The sequence below is a fragment of the Brachionichthys hirsutus genome, chromosome 7 (assembly GCF_040956055.1).
Source record: "Brachionichthys hirsutus isolate HB-005 chromosome 7, CSIRO-AGI_Bhir_v1, whole genome shotgun sequence".
NCBI classification, from domain to species: Eukaryota; Metazoa; Chordata; class Actinopteri; order Lophiiformes; family Brachionichthyidae; genus Brachionichthys; species Brachionichthys hirsutus.
Genome location: NC_090903.1, coordinates 12,837,389 through 12,859,332, shown reverse-complemented (window position 1 = coordinate 12,859,332; position 21,944 = coordinate 12,837,389). Strand labels below are relative to the sequence as shown.

The 21,944-nt window shown below is 46.2% G+C and overlaps 3 protein-coding genes across 3 annotated transcripts; all 3 read left to right on the top strand.

The window, feature by feature from the left end:
- The first annotated feature begins 2,694 nt into the window (after positions 1–2,694).
- On the top strand, positions 2,695–4,681 carry ciao2b (cytosolic iron-sulfur assembly component 2B). Its single transcript, XM_068741293.1, has 5 exons — positions 2,695–2,932; positions 3,449–3,526; positions 3,774–3,899; positions 3,975–4,020; positions 4,102–4,681. The coding sequence occupies exons 1-5, from the start codon at positions 2,804–2,806 to the stop codon at positions 4,200–4,202; spliced, it is 480 nt and encodes a 159-aa protein (XP_068597394.1). The 5' UTR covers positions 2,695–2,803; the 3' UTR covers positions 4,203–4,681.
- A 1,175-nt stretch (positions 4,682–5,856) lies between these two features.
- wipf1b (WAS/WASL interacting protein family, member 1b) lies at positions 5,857–16,312 on the top strand. The gene is made up of 11 exons (XM_068741255.1): positions 5,857–5,920; positions 9,509–9,583; positions 10,823–10,904; positions 12,096–12,204; positions 12,317–12,446; positions 12,765–12,926; positions 13,064–13,769; positions 13,865–13,968; positions 14,068–14,289; positions 14,415–14,528; positions 14,780–16,312. Exons 4-11 carry the CDS (start codon positions 12,139–12,141, stop codon positions 14,830–14,832), a joined length of 1,557 nt encoding a protein of 518 aa, XP_068597356.1. The 5' UTR covers positions 5,857–5,920; positions 9,509–9,583; positions 10,823–10,904; positions 12,096–12,138; the 3' UTR covers positions 14,833–16,312.
- An 881-nt stretch (positions 16,313–17,193) lies between these two features.
- On the top strand, positions 17,194–21,413 carry gpr155b (G protein-coupled receptor 155b). Its single transcript, XM_068741251.1, has 18 exons — positions 17,194–17,351; positions 17,480–17,627; positions 17,697–17,826; positions 17,917–18,095; positions 18,176–18,328; positions 18,479–18,546; positions 18,632–18,803; positions 18,910–19,065; positions 19,171–19,254; positions 19,361–19,484; positions 19,575–19,659; positions 19,754–19,841; positions 20,006–20,222; positions 20,376–20,453; positions 20,604–20,761; positions 20,859–20,954; positions 21,034–21,098; positions 21,185–21,413. The coding sequence occupies exons 1-18, from the start codon at positions 17,194–17,196 to the stop codon at positions 21,396–21,398; spliced, it is 2,373 nt and encodes a 790-aa protein (XP_068597352.1). The 3' UTR covers positions 21,399–21,413.
- Positions 21,414–21,944: the final 531 nt, after the last annotated feature.

The following is a 21,944-nucleotide window of genomic DNA, read 5'->3' as shown; positions in this document are numbered from 1 at the left end:
AATACAACCTCCAGTGGTTCAGCCCACACCAAACATAAAGGCTGCGATCAATCTGAGCTCCACAGGTAGCGTTAGGAATCTAATGAGCTGCTTCAAAGTCCTGACATGGCCGGACAACCCAGGCAGAATGGGTAGGTGTGGGGAGGGGGGGGGGGCATTTACTGAAATGTTCCTGTTAGGAGCAGCTTTAGTTTATTGTCTTTTGCTACTTTATGCTTACAGACGACTACTGATTACCGGTATATCACAATCCCCCCCCCCCCCCCCTAACTATTGTAACACAGTTTTATTCATACATACATAGATTGAGCAAATCTCTGCAGAGTTTGCATGTTCTCCCCATGTCTGCGTGGGTTTTCTCCAGGCTCCTCCCACCTCCAAAAAAAATGCTATTTAGGTCAATTGGCTGCCTCAAAATTGTCCGTAGTGTGTGAGTGCGTGTTGTGCGTGAATGCTTGTTTGTCTCTGTCTGGCCCCGCGGGGCGCTGGCGATGCATCCGGGGTGTACCCTGCCTCTCACCCCGAGCAAGTGGAAGAAGCGGTAGAAAACGAATGAATGAATGAATCTTAAATGAACTATGACGATGATGAAGATAAAGCTGCTGGTAGGAAGAGATGACTCAGTTATTATAATTAGCATCACAATAGCTCAAGTTGAACAAATGTAATAAATAATTTGCAATTTGCAAACAATTTGTTTCTACACTCCGAATCCCTTCTATGTGGCGTTGAGGAAAGGGTGATTTCATCCTCCTGTTTCTGAACTTTCCTTCCTCGCTGAACGGCTGGAATGAAGCAGACGCTTCCTCTTCATCTTTGTGAAATGCAGGTGATTTTCTCTGAGAGTCATTTAAAGTGCGTCTCATCAGCTCTCCTGACATTCAGCGTCGCCCGGAGGAGGGTGGATGATGATAACCCCGACCATTACGAGGGATGTAAATGAATAACCTGGTTCATCCTCCTCTGTTTCGCTGCAGACATCTCTGATCCCCACGCGAGGAAATAAATGACATTATTTCCTCGCGGATGGGATGAGTAACAGCGAGCTCTTTCACCTTACGAATGGCTATTAATTATTTGCCTGATTATCCAGCTTCATCAAGTTCATCAAGGCCAAACCGACTGACAAATCAGCAAGTTGCAGATAGAAGTGAGTTTTTAATCACCCTCCAAATGTGAATTTTATTAGCTAAATTTAGCAATTTAACAAATAAATTCTGCTTTACTCAGAAACGGGATACCTTTGCATGTGGTTAGACTTTGATTCTCTGCTGCTACCTCTTTATTGGTGTCTTTTTTCCGACAACATTCATATGAAACAGTGAGTAAATTCCCATAATGTTGCACATGGAGATATGAAACGATGGCATCAATATGATGGCGTGATGCTCAGACCTTCATTTGCACAGCAACCTTGTCGTCATTATTGACCGACTGCTGTAGGAAGGCTGTCTGCAGTGTTCATTTCACGTGCCTCGATGCCACTGTGCATCTTTGAGCGAAGATTCCTATTTGAATGGAGTGTGTGCTTTCTTTCTGGGGAGGGGGCAAGTATTTCCTGCTGCTTTCTGAATCAGGGTTCTGACCTGAGCTCGAAATTGAAAATGCATGTCAAGTGTATTGAACCGCAGCTGATGGGCGGCAGCTCAGTGAACTCTGCGCTGCTTCATATTCCACATAGTCCAAATCTCACTGTCATTCTTTAGCTGGTATTTATTTATTTTGGGGTGTTATTCTAATGCTTGTTTTTTATTTCGCCCTTGCCGTTGCATGGTGATATTCAGTAAATAATAAATAAGGACGAGCATCTCATTTTCATTGAAAGCACAGATTGCTGAACGCAGAAGAACGCATTCTGCTGACTCCTGTCCTGTCCAGATGCTAAATCTGAACCGACCTGTTTCGGCTCTCAATCAGCCCTTATTATTCATTAGAACTGTTACAGCATCTGCAGAGAGCCCGCCTGCCAACAGAAAAGCAGAGTGTGAGGCTGGACTGAAAATGTAATGATATTTTACTTTACTCGTTGTTGAAGTTAATATTATTGGAACAGATCTAAATGAATACACAGTAGTGAATTTCAACAGAAACAGCACTGTCGTATTAAAGGGAGGGAACTCATTAATTGTTTAACATAATAACTGACAGGTAAATATTTTTTGCTTCTCTGGTGCAGGATAGACAACACAACATTTGAATGATGATACTGTCGAGAGATAAAATTGGCAGATTCTGCCATCTGTGGGTCTAAAAGTGAATCACAACTATCCTTTAAAGGGAGCGGACCCTTTTTGTCTCCTCGTGGGATTAAGCAGGTTCAAGTAGCCTTTTTTCCTCCCGAGTCTGCTGCTGCTGCCGTCATTTCTCCTTCCAGTGACGAGGAACCGATGCAGCCTCCAAATACTTTTGCACATTTGCAGAATTTTCACAATTCTGAGAGTCTTTCCTGATAAAAAAAAAAAAAGAAGTAGAAGAAAAACACGATTTCTGGCTTTAAACGCGACCTAACTTTATTTCAGAATCTAGATTTAAAATAAATAAATAAATAATAATAATAATAAAGTGAACTGAAATATTTCCCCCCCAACACAGCTTCCAGGAATCGACGCGGTCGAGCACCAAACTGTAGCGTACTGTCCCTTTAAGAAACCCTTTTGGACCCAATCGCTTTCCGTTGAGACAGGAAGTCTTTGTTTTGGTGCTTTGCTCTACATTTTGCGGAACCGTGGTGGAGCGACATTCATAGCTATTCGGCTTTATCTGTGTTAGAACCTCATTGTTAAACCTGGAATAACTCTTCAGAATGTCGGGAGGGGCCCATTTGGACAACGCGAACCCTGTCGTCTTCCAGCGGGCCGGGGAGAGGCGGCTGGCCGCGACCGACGAGGATGAAGACGTCCACGACCCCATCGACGACAGAGAAATATTCGATATCCTCTCGTTAATTTGAAAACGGCAATCAATGTGAATGTTCGTGTTGAAAATGAACAAAAACATAACATTAACGTTTATTGTGTAACTTTTCCAAGCTACTGAAAAGTGCTGTTCCTGGAAGGATAGAAGTTTTAAAATGTTCTGTAGAGTATCTTCCTAAATTTCTTTTTTCCCCTCAAACTGATGAGTCATTGTGATTTAGTTTTTTTCTTTCAAAAATGGCGAGTTACGAGATGAGATGCTGTGACGTAAACACATTTAATACATTTTAGAGAGTTCACCTACAGCTGGTTGTTTACTATTATTTTTATGTTAATAATATACTTATACGCTTAATTGAAGTCATTTGGTTATAAATGTCAGTTGAGTTAATGCATTGGTTCAAAACTAAAAATGAAGTACAAAAATAATAATCTTTGAGGTGTTTTGCACCAAAATACAGTCAAATTACTTCTGCTTTAACTAAAAATAACAACAACAACTGTTCTCTGGTAAGTTCTTTAATCAGTTACATCTGATCAGAGCCATCAAGGACCCGGAGCATCCGCTGACTCTGGAGGAACTCAATGTCGTGGAGCCAATTAGAGTCAAGGTAGGAACCTGTATCGGTGTGTTTTAATGCTGTTTTTATTTAGAAACAGAATAGAATAGAAAGCCTTTATTGTCATTGCGTGGTGGATATACAATCAGATTAGGAAATGTTGTTCATATCATTTTTGTGGCTCATTAACAGACTGAGTTGGAGGATAAAATGAGTTGGAATGGATGTTCCAAGTTAATTATTGTTGATCATTTGTCTTCACTGACCAGACTTGCCTTTTTTGGCCTCATTTTCCCAGGTAAACGATCCCGGAAGCACCGTGGATGTTGAGTTCACACCCACCATCCCTCACTGTAGCATGGCAACACTCATTGGCCTGTCAATCAAAGTCAAACTGCTGCGCTCCCTGCCACACAGGTTCAAAGTACGTGTGTCGATGTAGAACTTCGCTACCGTTGACTGTGTTGATATGAACCACATATTTTCTGTTTCCACTCAGATTGATGTCCACATCACTCCAGGAACTCACGCCTCGGAGGAAGCAGGTCAGAAGACTTTTAGATCACATATCCCCCAATCATTTGTGTAATATTATACATCTCATTTCACTCATCTTTGGTGCGCAGTGAACAAACAGCTGGCGGACAAAGAGAGAGTGGCAGCGGCTCTGGAGAACTCGTCTCTGCTGGAGGTCGTCAACCAGTGTCTGTCCGGCAGGACCGTCTGAGCAGCCGATCGGCTTGACCGTCTTCTGCCATAAGTCCGGCTCTTTCTGCAACGGAAGTGTCTCCCCGGTGACTCTCGCTTTGCTCTTTGTTTGATAGCTGAGATGTGGCTGCCAGGGTCTTCTTGTTCTGCAACTGCTGATGGCAGCAAAATAAAATCAGGATTGTCGTTTGCACGGCCCGCTTCAGAACGGCCTGGAGAAAAGTACAGACATGGTAAATTCTTGAATGTGCCCACGTCAGCAGCGTTTGAAACTGTTACTGCAGAATAGTTTCGACGTGTTATTTCCTCCATCTGAAAACTTTGGGTGTCGTGAAATGCATTGTTATTTGTAATTTAATTTTAAAGGAATATTTGCACGCAACACCTTGCTGTGATTTTCCATCGACACTTCTCGCCTGTGGTTAAAGATGTTTTATTCTTCTCTGAAATGCAAGTAATATAAATCTGTTTTTATTAAACACAGATATTCTTTATGTGCATGCTTTGCTATATTAGGTCCATATCTGTATTGGTCAGCAGGGGGCGTACATCTCCCTTTCATGTTTGGAAGATGCAAATCGAAATCTGATCCTATTTATCAGATCTGGTAAAAAAAAAAAAAAACGACAGCTGAGAGTTGTCCAACATTTTTGACCACCCGCTCCAACCTCGCTGAACAAGCAGGCTTTCCTCTAAGAGTTATTTAACCAGAGCTACAAAGAGGACAGAGGACATGACAACTGTCTCAGGAGGATATAGTTTGACAACTAAACACCATTTGATACATATAAATGAGCCTGCATGTTAGAATAACATTTACTTGTTGGAGGAAGTGACTGTTGTTCGATAGACTTGAACAGAAAGGATTTTTCTCTTTTGTTCCACCTCTGGAAACATTGCATCACTGCTTAAACCCTGGATAAGAAACCCAGCCGGCACAGCTGCAGCGGCATACGCCAGAGTGATACATAAATAAAGTTCAGTTAGACAGGCTTGTGAAGACGTCACAGAGTTTATCCACAGAAATCTCTCCTGTTTTTAGTAGCATCACATTTGGCTAGGCTATCTGAAACGGGATGTCGCGGGGCCTGCTATAAGCAAAGACCTACAAAACGCAATTCCTGTATTTGTTTGTGCGAGATATTGAGGAACAGATTTTGAAGCTCAAATTTAAACTGCAATGTTAATGAAAATTTCAAATGGATCCATAATCCATAATCTCTTCTGGATCATCGCCAAAATGTAATAATCTGTTCCTGGCAGCATTCCCAACATTTCCTGAAAGTTTCATCAGGATCGTCGGTAACCTTTTGAGTTATGCTGCTAACAGACAAACAAACCAACGCCTCCGCCATGGCGCAGGTAATTATTAAATGTGCATCTGTTTACATAGCTAAATGATTTCTTTTTCTTTATATATGCAATATATGGAAATAAAACATTCACAAATGCTCACAATATTTTAAAAGAATTTAAATATACAGTATCTAGATTTTTACTTTCATCAATAGTTGTTTGATTTTCGGGGGCCCAGAGCCCCAGCAGCGCTCCCTTTTCTAGCACCGCCCCTGGGGCATGAGCTCCGTAGGAGGGTTAGCTCAGCCCAGAGTGCGCAGCGCTCTGGATGAGCTGGCGAGCCTTCAACTCCTCTGTACGCGTAAGGATCGGCTGCACGGAGCTCGGTCCGGCGGTCGATGAAAGTTTTTCAACCGCGCACCGCGCCTCAAACTCACAGAGGTAGGTCCAGAAACCATTCGGGTAAGTTTGGTGGGACTTTAACGCGTGCGTAAGCGTGGAAGATTGTTTTTTTTGGGGGGGGGGGGGTGAAGGGGAAACTGCTAGACCCGAGTTTGTGTGAGCAGAAGTTGTCATCTTCCAGACAGCTGCGGGGAGAAGGACCGAAACAAAATGTTCGCTTCGGCCTCGAAAGAAGCGTTCGGTCGCTTCGGGCTGAACAGCAGCGCTGGCGGGGATGTTGGGAACGTTCCACGGCGTGTCCTCTTCTTCCGCCTCCAGCTGCTGGTCATTAGAAATGCTGCTTCTAAAACGGCGTTTAAAACATTTTCTTGAGCTTTACTTTTGGTGGGACGAGGGGACCCACTGGTGGGTATATGCGCGCACGCACACACACACACACGCACACACACACACACAGGCGGAGGAAAGAAACCAAGAGCCTTTGACTTCATCCATAAGAACCGTGTCTGTTTGTTCTGAAGGGACTGGATAGGACGTCATTTAACTGCATTTAACTCTCATGGGACTCGAACCGAGCCGATCAGCAGCACATGCTGCGTTTACGGCTGGTTTTAAATGCAGGAGTCCGCAGTTGACGCGGGTTCTGACGCTCAACCAGCTGGCTCGTGGAGATGATGCGTTTTCGTGCCTCCCGAGTTGTAGTTATTTTGCCCAAACTGTTGTTGGGTAGTGGAATATTTGTGGTATATGCAAGTCGTATTTAATTCCAGGACTGGTTCAATAATAATAATAATAATAATAATAATGTCTTTATTCTCCACATGCAGGAAAACCAGAACAGTTTCATTGTGTCGGTGTTATTGTCTTCAATTATTACTCTGCAGAATTTATGGAATTTATGGACAGATCATTTTATGACGTAGCCAGACTCAAACTTCTCTTTTTTTAAATAGAACAAATGTGACTAACATTGACTCAGGGGCGTGTCGGTGTTGACATTAGTGTGAAGTGATCCATTACATGTGTTCCAACTGCATGAAAAATCATGTGATAATATTCCTTGATTAAAACTATAGTTTTTTTTTTGTTTTTTTTAAAGAACACATTTATTTTGTTTATTAAAATTAGAACCACCTCCACGAATCCTCGGAACGTTTATGATCTTATAAAACCAGTTCTTCTGCCTGAATTTGGTGTAAAAACTATAACTTTTAATAGGGAGGGAGGGAAGAGAAGGCTCCTGCTCCTGCTCGTTCAGGAGGAGCAGTTCCAGGCTCGGCTTGTCGCTCCCTCCGGGTCAGATTGACCTGCCTGCCGAACCAGGAGGAGATATTACCGCCCCGTGGGTTGCACATACCACAGAATCCCACTCCGTCTTTCTGCGATGATCGCGGAACGTATTATTAGATACGCGTGGGCGCGCGCCAGCCCCGACTGACGCGTTTCTCGGCTGGTGCGTGGGTCCCGCATCATTTCCACCGCGTTTTGATATTTAATCTGACCGAGATGGCTTTGACCTCACACTTCCACCGGAGGCCCGTGGGTGACGTCACGCGAACGGCAAGCTTTGAGGAATTCGATGATAACACGTGGCATCTCTGTTTCTGCTGGCTTTTTGAACAAACTGGTTCCCGTGCCGGCTCTGGGTTTATGTTAAGGATTCCGATGTTCTCCGAGTTTTTCCGATGTTCTCCGAGTTTTGTCACAGAACTCGTTTCAGCTCCGAGTTCTTGGCATTCCTCCGCAGAGCGCTGGGGGGGGGGGGGGGGGCGAACCCGCGGCTTCGGTGTGGAAGTGACTGATTCCGGGTGTGTCGCTTCCCTTTTATTAAAAACGAATATCTCGCGTTATTTCCTCAGAGATGCTGCAGAGAATCCGCGTGCGTTGCGTGACGCGCCCGTTGGACACGACTTTGCGCGCAGTGAGCGACATGTGCGTTGGTTTAGCGTGCGCGTGCGCGTGCAGCAGAGGAGAGCACACATAATGCAGCTCTGTGCTCTCTGTATTCATCCCTGTTTCCTGTCCACGGACACGTGATCCCGCATCTCGTTACCAATCCGATGTCGGACCACGTGACCGCGTGCTGTTAAACCAGTAATGCGTTTAAACATCTGTTTGTTTGTTTTTTTTAGTTGTGTTGTAATCAATGTATTGATGATCAGTTAAATCAGATATTTAGAAGGCTGAAGTTGGCGCATCTGGACGGCATTTTTAAGGCATTAAGTTGGTTTCTGAGTCATCTGGAGGGGCTGACCGACCTGCAGGAAGCTGCATTCATGTTCATGTGACTCTGACCTAAACTCATAAACACAATATTCCCAGACTCCTTTCACAGCAGCACGACGGCTACCGTGGGCCTTCTCACGATTTTATTATGCTCGCATAATGACAATAAAGTATCTTGAATCTTGAATCTTGAATCTTGAGGGACGAGGAACCTCTCAATGTGGAAATGAAGTCGAGATGCAAAAACATCTGTTTTAATTTCTCGTAAAGAGTTTCAGTTTGACGCGTGATCATTAGCACTGATGTGTTTCCAGAGACGTGTTGCTGCATCCATATATTCCAGAAAAACCACGGCGATATTGATCCGATTGGCTATCAGAGCGCATCCAAGCCATTTAGCACGCTGATCAATGCCCTGCGGCCCATCCCATCCCATTGCATTGAGCTTAGCTTAGCATTAACCGATGGGACTGCATCAATGGGAATGCAGTTAAATGACGTCCTATCCAGTCCCTTCTGTAATTAACATGGGTTTAGAACACACATGAGAAAGATGTCTCTTTAAGAATCCACTCTGGAGCTGGAGATCTCTAGCTGGGAGGGGGGACGAGGGGGGGGTATATAAGTGCAGCCGATGGTGCGTTGGCAGGCCGCCCCCGACTGTGTTGTGAGACAGGAAGTGTGACACAGAGCACAGGAAGGGGCTGCTGCGACGGCGCTACGCGAGCCCTTCTGTCCTGCAGCTTTAAGAGCTGAGGCCTCAAATAGCAGTTCTGCATTTTCTAACAAGCTAAAAGGCATCGCTCTTTTTTTTTTTTTAAAGTACTCCTGCAATTCTGCAGACGTGGGAGGGAGGAAGGGAGGAAGGGAGGGCCCCCTTGTGTCTCAGAATACATTTGGAAGGACGTGTACCTGATGTAAATGAGCTAAATTGAGATTCAGCAGGACTGAAAAAACCCCAAATGATGACTCGGAGTCAGAGCCGGCTGAACAGTCACTCCTCTGTTCTGGTCTCATCTTCCTGACGCCTCCTCCTCCTCCTCAGATGTACAATCATCAGTCCTACAAACCGCCAGACGGGGGACCATGCTTGTTTGGAGCAGACCCCCCCCCCCCCCCCCTGTTATTTATTAAATTTAAGTGCATTTTCTCTGAGATCAGATCTTTTAGAAAAGCGACCGACTACTAACTGAATGACTGAAACATCAGTCTTTAGCCTCATTGCAGACTTCATTTTGATTGCCAGAGAAGTGCCATACAGCCATATATATATATGTATATACTGAATGTGAGTTCACAGGAAGAGGAATGAATGTCCTCATCTCGGGGGCAGAATTTTTTTAAAGTTGCATTTTATTTTTTTAGATGCCGCTAACCTTCCGCTCCGTTGTCTGATTTCAGCTGCATGTGGAGTGAATTAAGGTGCTTCTACTGCCTTCTGAACATACTGCTGATTCTTCTATGGACACAGATTGAGTAAGTACATGTTTGGTTTAGCGACAAAGATGTTGTTAACTAAAGATATCCTCAATAAAAGTAAAACCTTTCAAGCATCCCCAGGAGGCGTCACACGGAACTTGGCACGTAAATTATTGTAAGTGCGACACAAAGTTAATTTCTTCCTGGTTTTCTTTATAGGAAGTAAAAGAACAGTCAATGTAGATTTTTGTTGTTGCTGCTCAATTAGTTTATATGTAATAACTTTTAGAAGCATCTGAGTCCCAAATGCGCAAATGCGTGCAAGAACCGCTGTTAAAACACAAGTCCATAGCCGGACACGCTTGAAGTCACATCGGGGAGGCAACACATGTGTCAAAAGAGGAAACGCACACAAAAGAGAAATCCCTGTTAACAAGTCGAACACACAGAATGTTTTTGCACACGTTTCCTTCGTGATATGAATTCAGCACTAATTTGTTTATTTGAAGAATGTTCAAAGAGGTCAAATTAAGCTCTAAATCAACAGACATGCGTCTGGTGTCGGACGGCGCGTGTGAGCTACAGAGTAAGGGTGAACACACCACAGGATGTTAGCTTAGCCACTCAGCACTGATTCTGCACAGCCGACAAATTTATTTCTAACCTACTGATCACTGGACAAACCCACTCTGCCACAGCAGCCCCAACAGGAGTATAACAGATTCTGTGAGGCAAACGGAGGCTGGACGGCGCTAATGAGGTCTTGGTCCACCGGAGGCTCGGCGACGGGATGAAGAAACCTTTTTCTTTTCTTTTTTTAACAGCCATTTGTAACCTGAAACACATGTGAGCTTTATTCTGCGTGTGTCTTCAAAGCGTTGGAATCGGTCTTCTCTCGCTATCAAAAGAGCCTTTGTCAATGCTTGGCTAATATTGGGCTGTGTGTGAGTTACAGTGTGTGTGTGTGTGTGTGTTGAGTGCATTTTGAATTTCAACAAACAGGCCTGTTTCCTATGGCGGAAGCTGAATATCTTTCTCTTTTCCCCCGGAGCTGGGCGACGTTTGCCTCACGCATGAACTCGGCTCGCTTCTTTACTCTCTTTGCGTTTGACTGTACTTTGCAGTTGGAATTGTTTTTTCTGGCGGCGGCGGCGATGACAACCAAGGCGGCTTTCTTTTTTTGATTCCACTTCCTTTGCAAGACATTAGCAATCGGGTTACGCGGACTTCTCTCTCGCCTTCGTGCCTGACTTCATCTGCCACAGTTGTGTCACCGTCATTTCATCACTGCTGCAGGAAGTGAGCTGATGAGCGAGCGGCTGCGTCCTGATCGAAAGTGCTGAAGCGACGATCCGATCTGAACAAGCGTACGGATAAAGTAAGGCTTGACTCGGCGCTCGCCGTCTGCTCTCCTGACGACCGGCCCGCCTCGCGAGGGTCGGTTCGGCTCGACTGTTAATTTGCTAAATAACCTCAGACAAAAAAGGGGGTGGAAATACAACCATTTGTAATTACTCTCCTTATGGAAATGTGGTTTAGCAGCTAGTGCAGCTTAAACCGGCAGCTGATGTTATTCTCATTTGCCCCAAAATGTAATCTAATCATAGATGTGTTCATGGATTAGTTGTGTTTAAAAGCCGGTGCGAATCCTCTCCTCTCTTTCTGTCATTTATATTAGCAGCTCGATCACGAGTTCTCTGTTGACTCAAGATGATGATTTAGGTTAATGTCGAGACCGAATATTTAAGGACGTACCGACCATTTATTTATTCAATTTAACCTTTATTTAACCAGGTAAGTTAATTGAGGATGAATTCTCTTTTTTCAATAACGACCTGGACCTAAGTTGCATGTTTTTTTTTAGCGGTGGGAGGAAACCGGAGAACCCCGGAGAGAACCCCCCCCCCGCAGACACCGGGGAGAGAACATGCAAACTCCTCACAGAAAGGCCATAAACCATAATCGTTTCTAAGCTGTGTTTCTAAATGTAGCAGCAGGTCTCTCAGTTTCCCCTCATCACGCTGTCAGCAGCAACTTTTGTTTCTTTTGCGTTTTTCGCTGAAGAGAACTGGTAAGAGCACGAGAACGGAGAAAGGGAGGCGTTATGCACATGAGCGGAAGGAGGAGAGTGTCAAAACGGCCGGGGGTGTTGAACTATCGTCATTCTGGGAACCGGATGTGCTGCGGTGCTGGAGTTGTGTGATGACTTCCTGTTTATCAGCGGCATGCAGGAAGCAAGGGGCACCGAGAGGATGGTCTGACTGTGTGCGCGACTGGAGGTGAGAGGCAGAGCCAACCGGCTGCCTCCTCTGTGTCGGGGCGGGGCCTTTCACCTGACCTGATGCCTGCAGTCTCATCAGATTGTTTTCCTCTTGCAAAAAGAAGTTGAACTTCTTGTTCTTCCTCTCCCTTCTCTTTCCTTTTCTTTCACTTTATTTTCTTGCCATTCTTCTAACGCTAATTGTCTGCAGGTTGCCAATGATACGACTTTGTAGTTATTCCTACCGTATGAAGTACTGTATTGTGTTTTCATCCCTTGCTTCCCTGTGTGTGTGTCACTTATCTCCAGCGTCCAACGTCAAGAGCAGGCAGTGTAAAGTGGAAACGGGAAGATGCCAGTTCCACCTCCACCTCCACCACCTCCCTGTGGGCCTCCCCCTCCTCCCACCTTCAGTCTTGTGAGTTGTTCTGAGCGCCTTACCTAATTGGCTGCTCCGTCCTGTTGGACATGCTCAGCAGGGGCGTCTCGTGGATAATGCTATATCTCGTCTGTGTGTGTTTGTGTTACAGGCCAACACAGAGAAGCCGAGTTTGTCCCGCACGGAGCATCAAGGAAGGGGCGCTCTGTTGACCGACATTTGCAAAGGAACCAGATTAAAGAAAACCGTTACCTGCGACCGCAGTGGACCCATTTTGGACAGTATGTCGAGAACTCTTTAATAGCACCGCATAAGGTCTATTTTTACTGTCCCTAGAGGGGAAGCGTATTATTAGTCTGACATAGTCCCACGGTGCTGCTAAACTAGACTGTCCTCAAGGATTGTATGCTCTTTTTTAAATTCGTTGTACGACGCAGAATGATAATAAAGATGTCTATTCTAATCTAAATTAGATGATCAATCACTAATCCCAACCTAAATAACCACGATACCTCTTTATGCAAATGTATGTAAGAATACTGTTATTTATTGGAAATAGTGTACAGAAATGAAAATGTATTATTTTTTCATCATAATAGAACCTAAAGGAGGAAGTGGCGGTGGAGGAGGAGGAAGTGGAGGAGGAGGAGGAAGCGGTGGAGGAGGTGGAAGCTTCGGTGGTGGGGCTTCTGCAGGTTTGGGAGGCCTTTTTGCAGGAGGAATGCCCAAACTGAGGTCTGCAGCGAACAGGGAGTCCAGCGGTAGGTAGAGGAATGAATGAGAACCCCGGCTTGTTGCTATGACAACGGTCCAACAACATGCAGGCTAGGGCTCTGGGAAATTGGTGGCTCCTAAAACTCCATGTTTTAATGATACATGCTCCTTTTCCCTCCTTCAGACTCGGGGCCCGCCCGAGGACCCGTGCTCCCCCCAGGGGGCCGCTCTTGTGGGCCAACACCCTTTGGTGGTGGCGGAGGCCCCAAACTCTCAGTAGCTCCTGCTGGTGGCCGGGGGCCTGTCCCGGATCTTCCTAAAGGCCGACCCAATTTCCCTTCAAGGCAAGACACCCCAGGGGGTCCCCCTCCTCCGGTCCCCAACACCCCCCGACCAAACCAGAACTTCCAGTCTCGTGGGGGCCCGCCTCCACCGTCCTTACCTGGAGGACCCAGGACCAGCTCTGCTTCTGGACCAACACCTCCCAGTGTTCCACCGGGGAGGCATGGACCACTCCCCCCTACACCAGGAGGCTCATTAGGTGGGCCACGACCAGGACCCCCTGCACCTCACCCACCGCCAAACAGCAGCCGACCTTCCTTCCCGCCGGTCCCTGGAGGGAGGCCTCCGTTTGCAGACGACCGACCCCCACCTCCACCAGCCCCGGTGGGAGGTCATCGGCCATCGATGCCCCGCGATGTGCCCCCTCCTCCTCCTCCTCCCTCTCTGAACGCCAAGCATTCAGCTTTCTCTGCCTCTCGACCCTCGGGTGGAGGTGCGCCTCCTCTCCCGCCGGGCCGACCGGGCCCCCCGCCGCTCCCACCCACCCCGGCTGCAGGCGACGACCACAGCATTCCTCGTCTTCCACAAAGGAACAGCTCACTTAATAAGTACTGATCCATTTGACGTATTATTTAAGTGTAAATGCACTGAGGTCAGATGTGTGTTCGGATTAAAATGTAATTGCCTCTCCTCTCCTCTCCAGCCACAGTCCATCTGCCCTGCATGGTCGGACAGGACCCCTCCCTCCTCCACCGAATGGGAGACCCCCGTCTCTTGGCAGGAACCAATCCTCAACACGAAACACGGGTCTGCAGCCGCGATCAATTTATACAGAGTTGGAATGCTTTGTTGTAAAAGATTATGGTCTCTTTTCATCACATGTTTTCACTTCTACCCCCCCAAAAGGACCGCATCCTCCACCTCCTCCTTCCGGACGTAATTTGGGTGGGGGCAGTGTGAGGTCATCACCGGCTCCTTCTCCCGTTGGTCGACCCGGCCCGGAGCCCCCTCGAACTGGGCCAGGTAGACCTCCCCTCCCTCCGGACCGGACAGGGATGGGTGGGGCCCCTCCTGCTCCTCCGCCCATGGGCAACGGCTTCCAAAATTCTCACCACAGCCTGATCCAGGGTGGGTAAATAACTGATGGTGTCGGTGTAGGTGTGGCTTAAAGACAAGCTTTGCACCAGTCGAGCTCCATTAGAGAATCACATCCCCCCCCCCCGGATTCTTCCTCCACCTTTCTTTATTGACAGATGAGTGGGAGTGTCGCTTCAATTTTCACCCCGTGTCGGACTTCCCTCCGCCTGAGCCTTACGTACCCTTCCAGAAGACCTACCCTAGCAAGATCGGCAAGACTGATGGCAGAGGTGACACACGCACTCACACACACGCACGCACGCACGCACACACACACACACTCACTGTGGGTTTCTCTGCAGCTGGGCTGTAAGAGAAGTAAAATATGTAAATGATGCTATTGACATGAACGGGAAGTACTTGCGTGGAGTAAAAATAGGTGGAGACTGGGCTGATGGTGTCGCAGTGACACCTGGTGGAAGAAAATTAAAAGCATTTGGAAAGCTGAAGAAAATAATGTTGTGCCTTTGTTGCTTCCTAGGTTCTGCTAAAAAGGAGAGAGGAGCTCCTCCTCTTCCTCCGATACCCAGGTGAAAAGGAATCATGAGAAAAGACCTGGAGCCTCTCTCTGTCTCTCTTTCTCTCTCTCTCTCGCTCTTTCTGTCTCTCTCTCTTGCTCTCTCCGTCTCTGTGATCTTTGTCTGCAGCTTGTGGTTCATCTGCGGACTGGAACATGTAAAACGGGACACGCTCATAAGGTGGAGCTCCGATCACGAGCCTCCGCAGCAGCAGACAAAAGCACCATTTAAAGACCAAAGCCTGTTTATGCTCCGGTACACTGTGTTCAAATAAGGAGAAACAAACCCCCCTTCTTTCTGCTCTGTGGGTATCTTCTTAGATTTACAACTATGCTGTAGCTGAATGTGAGTTTCTTTGACCTTTTTGCAACGATAAAGAGGATATATTACCAACCAGCATTGGGAAAAGAAGACAAACTCTTACTTGACAAATAAACCAGCATCTGGCAGGAAACACATGCGACTTTTCCAGCACAAATATTAGGTAAAGCTAAATCAACATCTTGCAGCAATATTATTGGCAGCATTACAGCACAGGGCCTATAATGCTACCAATCCAGTGTGTTGACAAGCTGTTTGTCTCATTTTTTTAAGTGCCTTTTTTCTATTCAGGACTGTAATTTTCCCGCTCCATAAATGATTTAAATAGTCTTCAGTGCCTGTAAATTATTTATGCATGTTTTTTTTTGTTTCAACTCTGCTTATGTAAATGGTGAAACGGAAGCAATACAGCGGTTGAATTGCCACGACATTTAGAATATTTTAAATGCCATCGATTCGTAGACCGACGTGGAACCAAACTAAAGATGGTCACAACCTCTCGCTGCCGCTGCTCAACACATCAGGGGAAAAGAAGTTGTTGAATTTGTCTCTGCAAAATGTGCCTTCACAGGGTGTCTATTTACATCTGTGTGTTTCTGTTGGAACCACTTAACGGTACTTTTTCATTTGGTAAATGTGACCTGAGCGTGCATTTAATGTTTATGATTGAGATGTTTTAAAGGACGTTGTACAGTGTTATAGCAGCTTTGGTTTACAATAGGACAGATTTGTTTTGCTGTCTTGTTAAAAGCTGCTTTAATTTACTATGAAGGACCTATGTATGTATTTGTATGATTTAATCGAGTGGTGTTGAAGGACTGTATTATGTAAATTATGTGACGTGTGCAGTATTATCTGCTTCATCTAGCACCGCTTTGCAGGGTCTTTTAGTGTGTGGGATGTATTGTGTGTTAAAAAAGACAATCAGAGGAAAAGATTCCAGTTCTTGTCAATAAATAAAATACTTTAAGATGCTTTATGTGCTCTATATAGGATGAAAGGTGATTTATTGGATTGTGCATTTCAAATAACTTGCTATTCCTACGCGAAGGATGATCGATTGATCAGATTTTTGACAGTAAACCCTAATGATGTAATCAAGATTTCGTGATATGAATAATCATAAATATGCATTTTACATGTTTGTGCAATAAAGATGGACAATGCAACTACGTGGCAGTTTAACTTGTGTGCAATTTATTATATCATGATACGCTCATTTCTTGGACTTGCTGTAGACAATATTCAACAAATACTTTACAAAAAATTCCACGATGAATACTACAGTACAGTACTTTAAATGGACTGACTTGCTACGAAGTGAAATTAAATGGCGATCGCGGATGTCCGTGAATGCAGCATCTCGCTGCACGGTTTTACCCAATCGCAATGGGCCGACGAAGCGTCCCTCGGCGATGATTGGCTGAACGACCTGTCATCAGTTTGCAGGGGCGTTTCCGTTGTGCCGCTGTCAGATTTCAGAAGCGAGTCTTCTCAAACAAACAGCGACAATAGTGGCTTTTTGGAGAGGCGAGGCAGATGAATTTCCGTCACATCTGCTCAGAAGCTTTCTTCTCACGACAGAGGTGAGCCTACAAATAATAAATAGCCATTTTAATAACGTATCAGTGCCAGATGTGGCTCGTCTTTAGCTTTCACCTTGCTAGCGCTAACAGTGACAGCCGTGGCAAAATGGGAGTCGGTTGTTTTTTTAAGCTATTCCGAGGCTGACTAGCTTCAGTTTTGTTTGTACCAAATGCCGGTGTATTATGGAAGTGTCCTGTCTTTCATTAAAGTAGCTTGTTTTGGTTGCGCTAGCGCAGCTAACGGTATAATGGTATGTTCACGAACAGGGGCGTGAATGGGGATTCTTAACACCCGTAGCCCAAAGTGGAGAGAGATTTTGATTTCTCCCTCGTCGTCTATTCTTATTCTACTCTTCCAGTTTTCAAGTATTTCTCCACATCATGTTCTTCCGACAGCGGCTCTCTCCAGAGTGCCGAGAATCCCGAGCCATTACCCGACATCCCTGATCCCATCCCATCCCATTCTCACCATGGAACTCTCCAACAAGTATGTGCTGATCCATGGGAAGAACATATCCCATAATACGTTACCGGGCTCTGCTGCGGTGCCTCACATGTCCATCGACAAGCTTTTCCCGGCTCTGCTCGAGTGCTTCGGCATCATAATGTGTGGATACGTCGCTGGCAGGTAGGTTTGTACCAAAACGCGTAGCGTAGCCTCTAGTCGTGTTCATCCAGAATGTTAAGGGTCTGCTGCGTTCAGGAAAACCTGAGATGCCGAATAACAATCTGAAGCTAACGATCGCTCCCTTACAGGGCCGATATCATCACGGAGAGCCAGGTGAAGGGCTTGGGCAGTTTCGTGTCCAAATTCGCTCTTCCGGCTTTGCTCTTTAAAAACATGGTGCTGCTGAACTTCGACGATGTCATCTGGGCGTTTTTTTGGAGTGTCCTGGTAGCTAAGGTAGGTCTCCGTCTCAGTGTAATTATAAAAGATACGGCGATGACTCGATGCTCCCACCGGCGCGTGTAGGCGGCGGTGTTTGTGATGGTGTGTGTCCTCACGCTGATGGTGGCCAGTCCAGACAGCAGGTACAGCAAGGCTGGCCTGTACGCCATCTTTGCCACGCAGAGCAACGACTTTGCCTTAGGATACCCGATAGGTAAGACGGACAAAGACCTCATGCATGCTGTGAAATATTGTGTTTGAGAACCACTTTGTCTGTATTTGTTCTTTGTGTCCTCGTCTCTAGTTGAAGCTCTGTATCGGAGCACGTATCCAGAGTACCTCCAGTACATCTATCTCGTCGCCCCGGTCTCCCTCATGCTCCTCAATCCTGCTGGCTTTGCTCTTTGCGAGGTGCAGAAGTGGAAGCAGGCCAGCCACTCGCAGCGCAGCACGCCGGCCATTGCTCTAGTTGTAATGCTACAGGTAAAGAGTGGAACTTGTGCGCTTTGTTCAAGTTGAATTGGACTTGAGGAGCTTGCCTGGCGGTGCGTTTGCCTCCTCAGGTGTTGAAGAACCCAGTGGTATTCATGGTGATAGTGGGAATTATCGCCCACTTTGCCCTGGGCCAGCAGATCCCTGCTGTGCTGTCGGAGTTCATAGACGGTCTGGCGAACTCCTTTGGCGGTGCAGCGTTGTTTTACCTTGGCCTCACTATGGTGAGTTTTCAATCTGCAGTAATTGGGATTAAATTGAGCCTTACTTTACGTTTGTTTCAGTTATATTTCTTTCTTTCTTTCGACTCCCTACACCTGTCAGATTTAACTCTGGCAAAAAAAAAAAAAAACCTTTCATGTTTTATCTTTCAGGTGGGCCAGCTTCGAAAACTAACCAGAGACACGGGAGTCGCTTTGATTCTCCTCATCACAGCCAAACTGTACGTTCTGTGCGACCCTGCTGAAAGACAAAAGGAGCGAAGACGCCACCTTCTCGCTGACGAGCTGAACCTCTTGTCTCTCCAGCCTGTTGATGCCGCTGGTCTGTAAAGACATGGTGGACATCCTGGATATAGGAGTGAACAGCACGAGTGCCAACCACACGAGTTTGTCGAACTTTGCTTTCCTGTATGGCGTCTTCCCAACCGCGCCTAGCGTGGCCATCTATGCCGGACACTACAACATGGAGCTGGAGGTGGTGAGTACCGCTCATCTGCAAGCTTGCCTTGAAAAGCAACGTGCAAGAACGAGACATTTGATGAAACGCGCAGCGAGCTTTGTGTTTCTCACCATCTCCGTTCTAGGTAACATCGGGGATGGTAATCAGCACGTTTCTGTCTGCGCCCATTATGTACGTGTCTGCCTGGTTATTAACGATCCCTCTGATGGACCCGACACCTCTGGTGACAGAACTTGAGAATGTCAGCTTCAACATCAGCATCGTCTGCCTTGTAGCTCTGGTGAGAATCTGTGTTTAGATGCAGAGACAATCTTCTCCAGTCCGTGCGGAACTGAATTATTTTCCTAGTACCTGTTGTCTGATCGCCGGCTGCTTCCCGTCTCAGGTGTGGACCGTAGCGGTGATGTTCCTGAGCAGGAAGTTCACCAGACTCCCTCACCTCTTTGCCTTAAATCTTTTTCTGGCTCAGGTCAGTCTCCAGTCACAACAGTGCATTCACTTAGCTGTCTCTAAACGCTCTGCGGGCGTGTGGGTCCCTCGCGTTCACCGTCCTGTTCTACCTCCACCTGCTCTAGTTCCTGGTGTGTGTCAGTATGATCCTTTGGAACTTCCTGGTGAAAAATGATGACGGTCACCTGGGCAAAATTCTGACTTTCACTCTGCTCTATGGGTCTCTGTACAGCACCTACACGTGGACAGGTCAGTGCAAACCTTTGTGAGTTCAGGTTTACTGGAATGGACGGAGTTGATGTTGGTGTTTGCATGTAAGCCTTTTGTGCTGTTTCTCAGGTTTAATTCCTCTCTGTCTGGCTCTGACTAGTAGAGACCATCTACTGAGACTCCGACCTGGAATATTCATGATATTGGGTTGGGGGTAGGTGGGAACACCCTAAACACCTCCTAGAAAAAGCAAAATAACACACCCTGGATGCATGTAGGTTCCAAAATATACTTTTGTGGGTGTGCAGGGTTCCTTTCCTTATGGTCGGAGGTCTTCTGATATCAGGAGAGAGGACCGACAACATAGACTCCGCCTTCTTCTATGGCAAAACCCAGGTCAGAAAAACACTTGCTGTAACTCACTGCTCTTGTATATAGTTTTTGTTTTCCCATTTAAAAGCCTCGAAGATCTCATCTCCTATAACTAAGAATTTATCAAATATCAAAAGCTAGATTTGAAGCAGCCGTTTTTAAAATATTGACTTCCCTCTCTTGTCCAGATAATCGTCAGTTCTGTGGTACTCGCAGTCAGCTTGTTGCTTGGTGCGGTATCTCTGATGGGTCTCAGCCAGGGGAACCGGGAACAGAGAGGCTACCACACCCTGAACAGAGCTGTTTTTACGGGCATCGGTGATGAGATGAGCGCCCCCGGTGGCTCGGAGGAACAGCAGCAGCCACCGGTGGCCCATTCACCTGCATGCAGCATCAATTCAGGTAGTTCAGTTCAGCGTGAATGAACTTTTGTTTATTCTAAGCAGGATGAAAGGAATCCTCTGGTAGATTTTGATTTCTAATATTCCATTTACAATTTCTGCCGAGTGAAACAGAAATCTGTATTTATTTGATGTGAGTGTTTTGTTCTGTTTCCAGAATCCCACAGTTTCTCTACTCTCCAGACGTTACCTGACATGATAGCGAGCACACAGAGGGAGCACACAAACAGCACAGGTCTGAAAACACTAATGAGTCAATAGTGGAATTTTATTTCAAGATTTAGAACCTCTCATGTATTTTTTTATGTATTTCAGTCAGGCCTGGCCAACACAATAACAAAAGACATCGTCAGTGTTCAGTACTATTAAAAGTTTTCCGTTTCAGGCCACGGCGGGGCGCCGTGCGACCGGCAGCTGAGGGATTCCTCCTCCACCTCCGAGCAGCCGCTGAACCTGCCGCCACCCGGAGCTCAAAGCACTGACGACGATCAGACAGTCAGACACGTTCTGCTCTGCCTGCTGCTTTTTGTCAGCCTGTTAGCGGTGACGTTTAAATACTTATTAGCTAAGGCCAGCTCGATTGCTGCCGTGATTGGTGAAGATCAATGTGCCTGATTGGTGAATGTCTGTCTGCATGCAGAACCTGTCCAGCTGCCTGTGGTGGCTGTTCAACAAAGATCCAGGAAGACTTTACCTCGAATTACAGTTCTTCTGTGCCGTGGCAAACTACGGACAGGTGTGTGACGTCGGCCTCGGATGTGTAGCCATGGCTACCAACTGTTAATACATCATTCTCTCATTCCGCTCCGTTCCAGGGTTTCCTGTCCTTTGGGGTCTTTGGTCTGGACAGGCATCTCATCATTTTGCCTTTTAAAAAGAGGTGAGCCTTCTAGATGATAGAGTGAATAATGTATCAGTAATCACAGCAGAACGACACGACTGTAGTCCGGTTTATTTTTATGCCAGGTTGCTGGGTCTATGGCAAGGCAGGGACGGTGAAGGTTTGAGTCCCTCGTGTGTACCAGAGGAGGTCAGGCTCACGTGCACACAGTTTGTCCGGTACCACAAAGACCAGTGTGTACAAGACGTAGCGCTCACGCACAGGTACCAGTGTGTGTCTGTGTTGTGTCTTGCAGAATGTGTTCTCTTATCTGTGGAAATCACATGTTTATATGTGTAAATAAAGGTTCTATAAAGTGGCATTTTAATGTCTCTCTGCTTGTTGGGAAACGCCACAAAATTCTACCCTGAATGACTTTTTGGGTGTTTTTAAGTCTTTAACGTGCTTTTCTTTCTTTTATACTAACACACAAATCCTTTCAATTTATTTCTGTTTCTCATCTTTTTATATATATATATAATTATTCCTTTATTTTCCTCTTCATACTTTTTCTTTCCTTTCCCTCTTACCCCTCTTTCGCCCCCTAGTGGTTCAGGGGAGAGTGTGAGCGCTTCAACAGGTGAATCCTTCCTGTGATGACAGGTTTGAAAGAGGAAGAGATGCAGAAGGAGGGCTAGAAGAGGATGCTTTGAGACACTCCCCCTCCCATCAGCACCGACACCTTCATCCGGATCTTCAGGAGCATCGAAACAGCAGGCACCAGATTCACCGACCTCAGGATCCGACTGAATCCTGCAGCCACCGTTCGCTTCTATCCCAATCCCGGCTTGATCATGAGAATGAACAGCGAGCACATATTTCCACCTCTGACATCCCAGAGGAGCA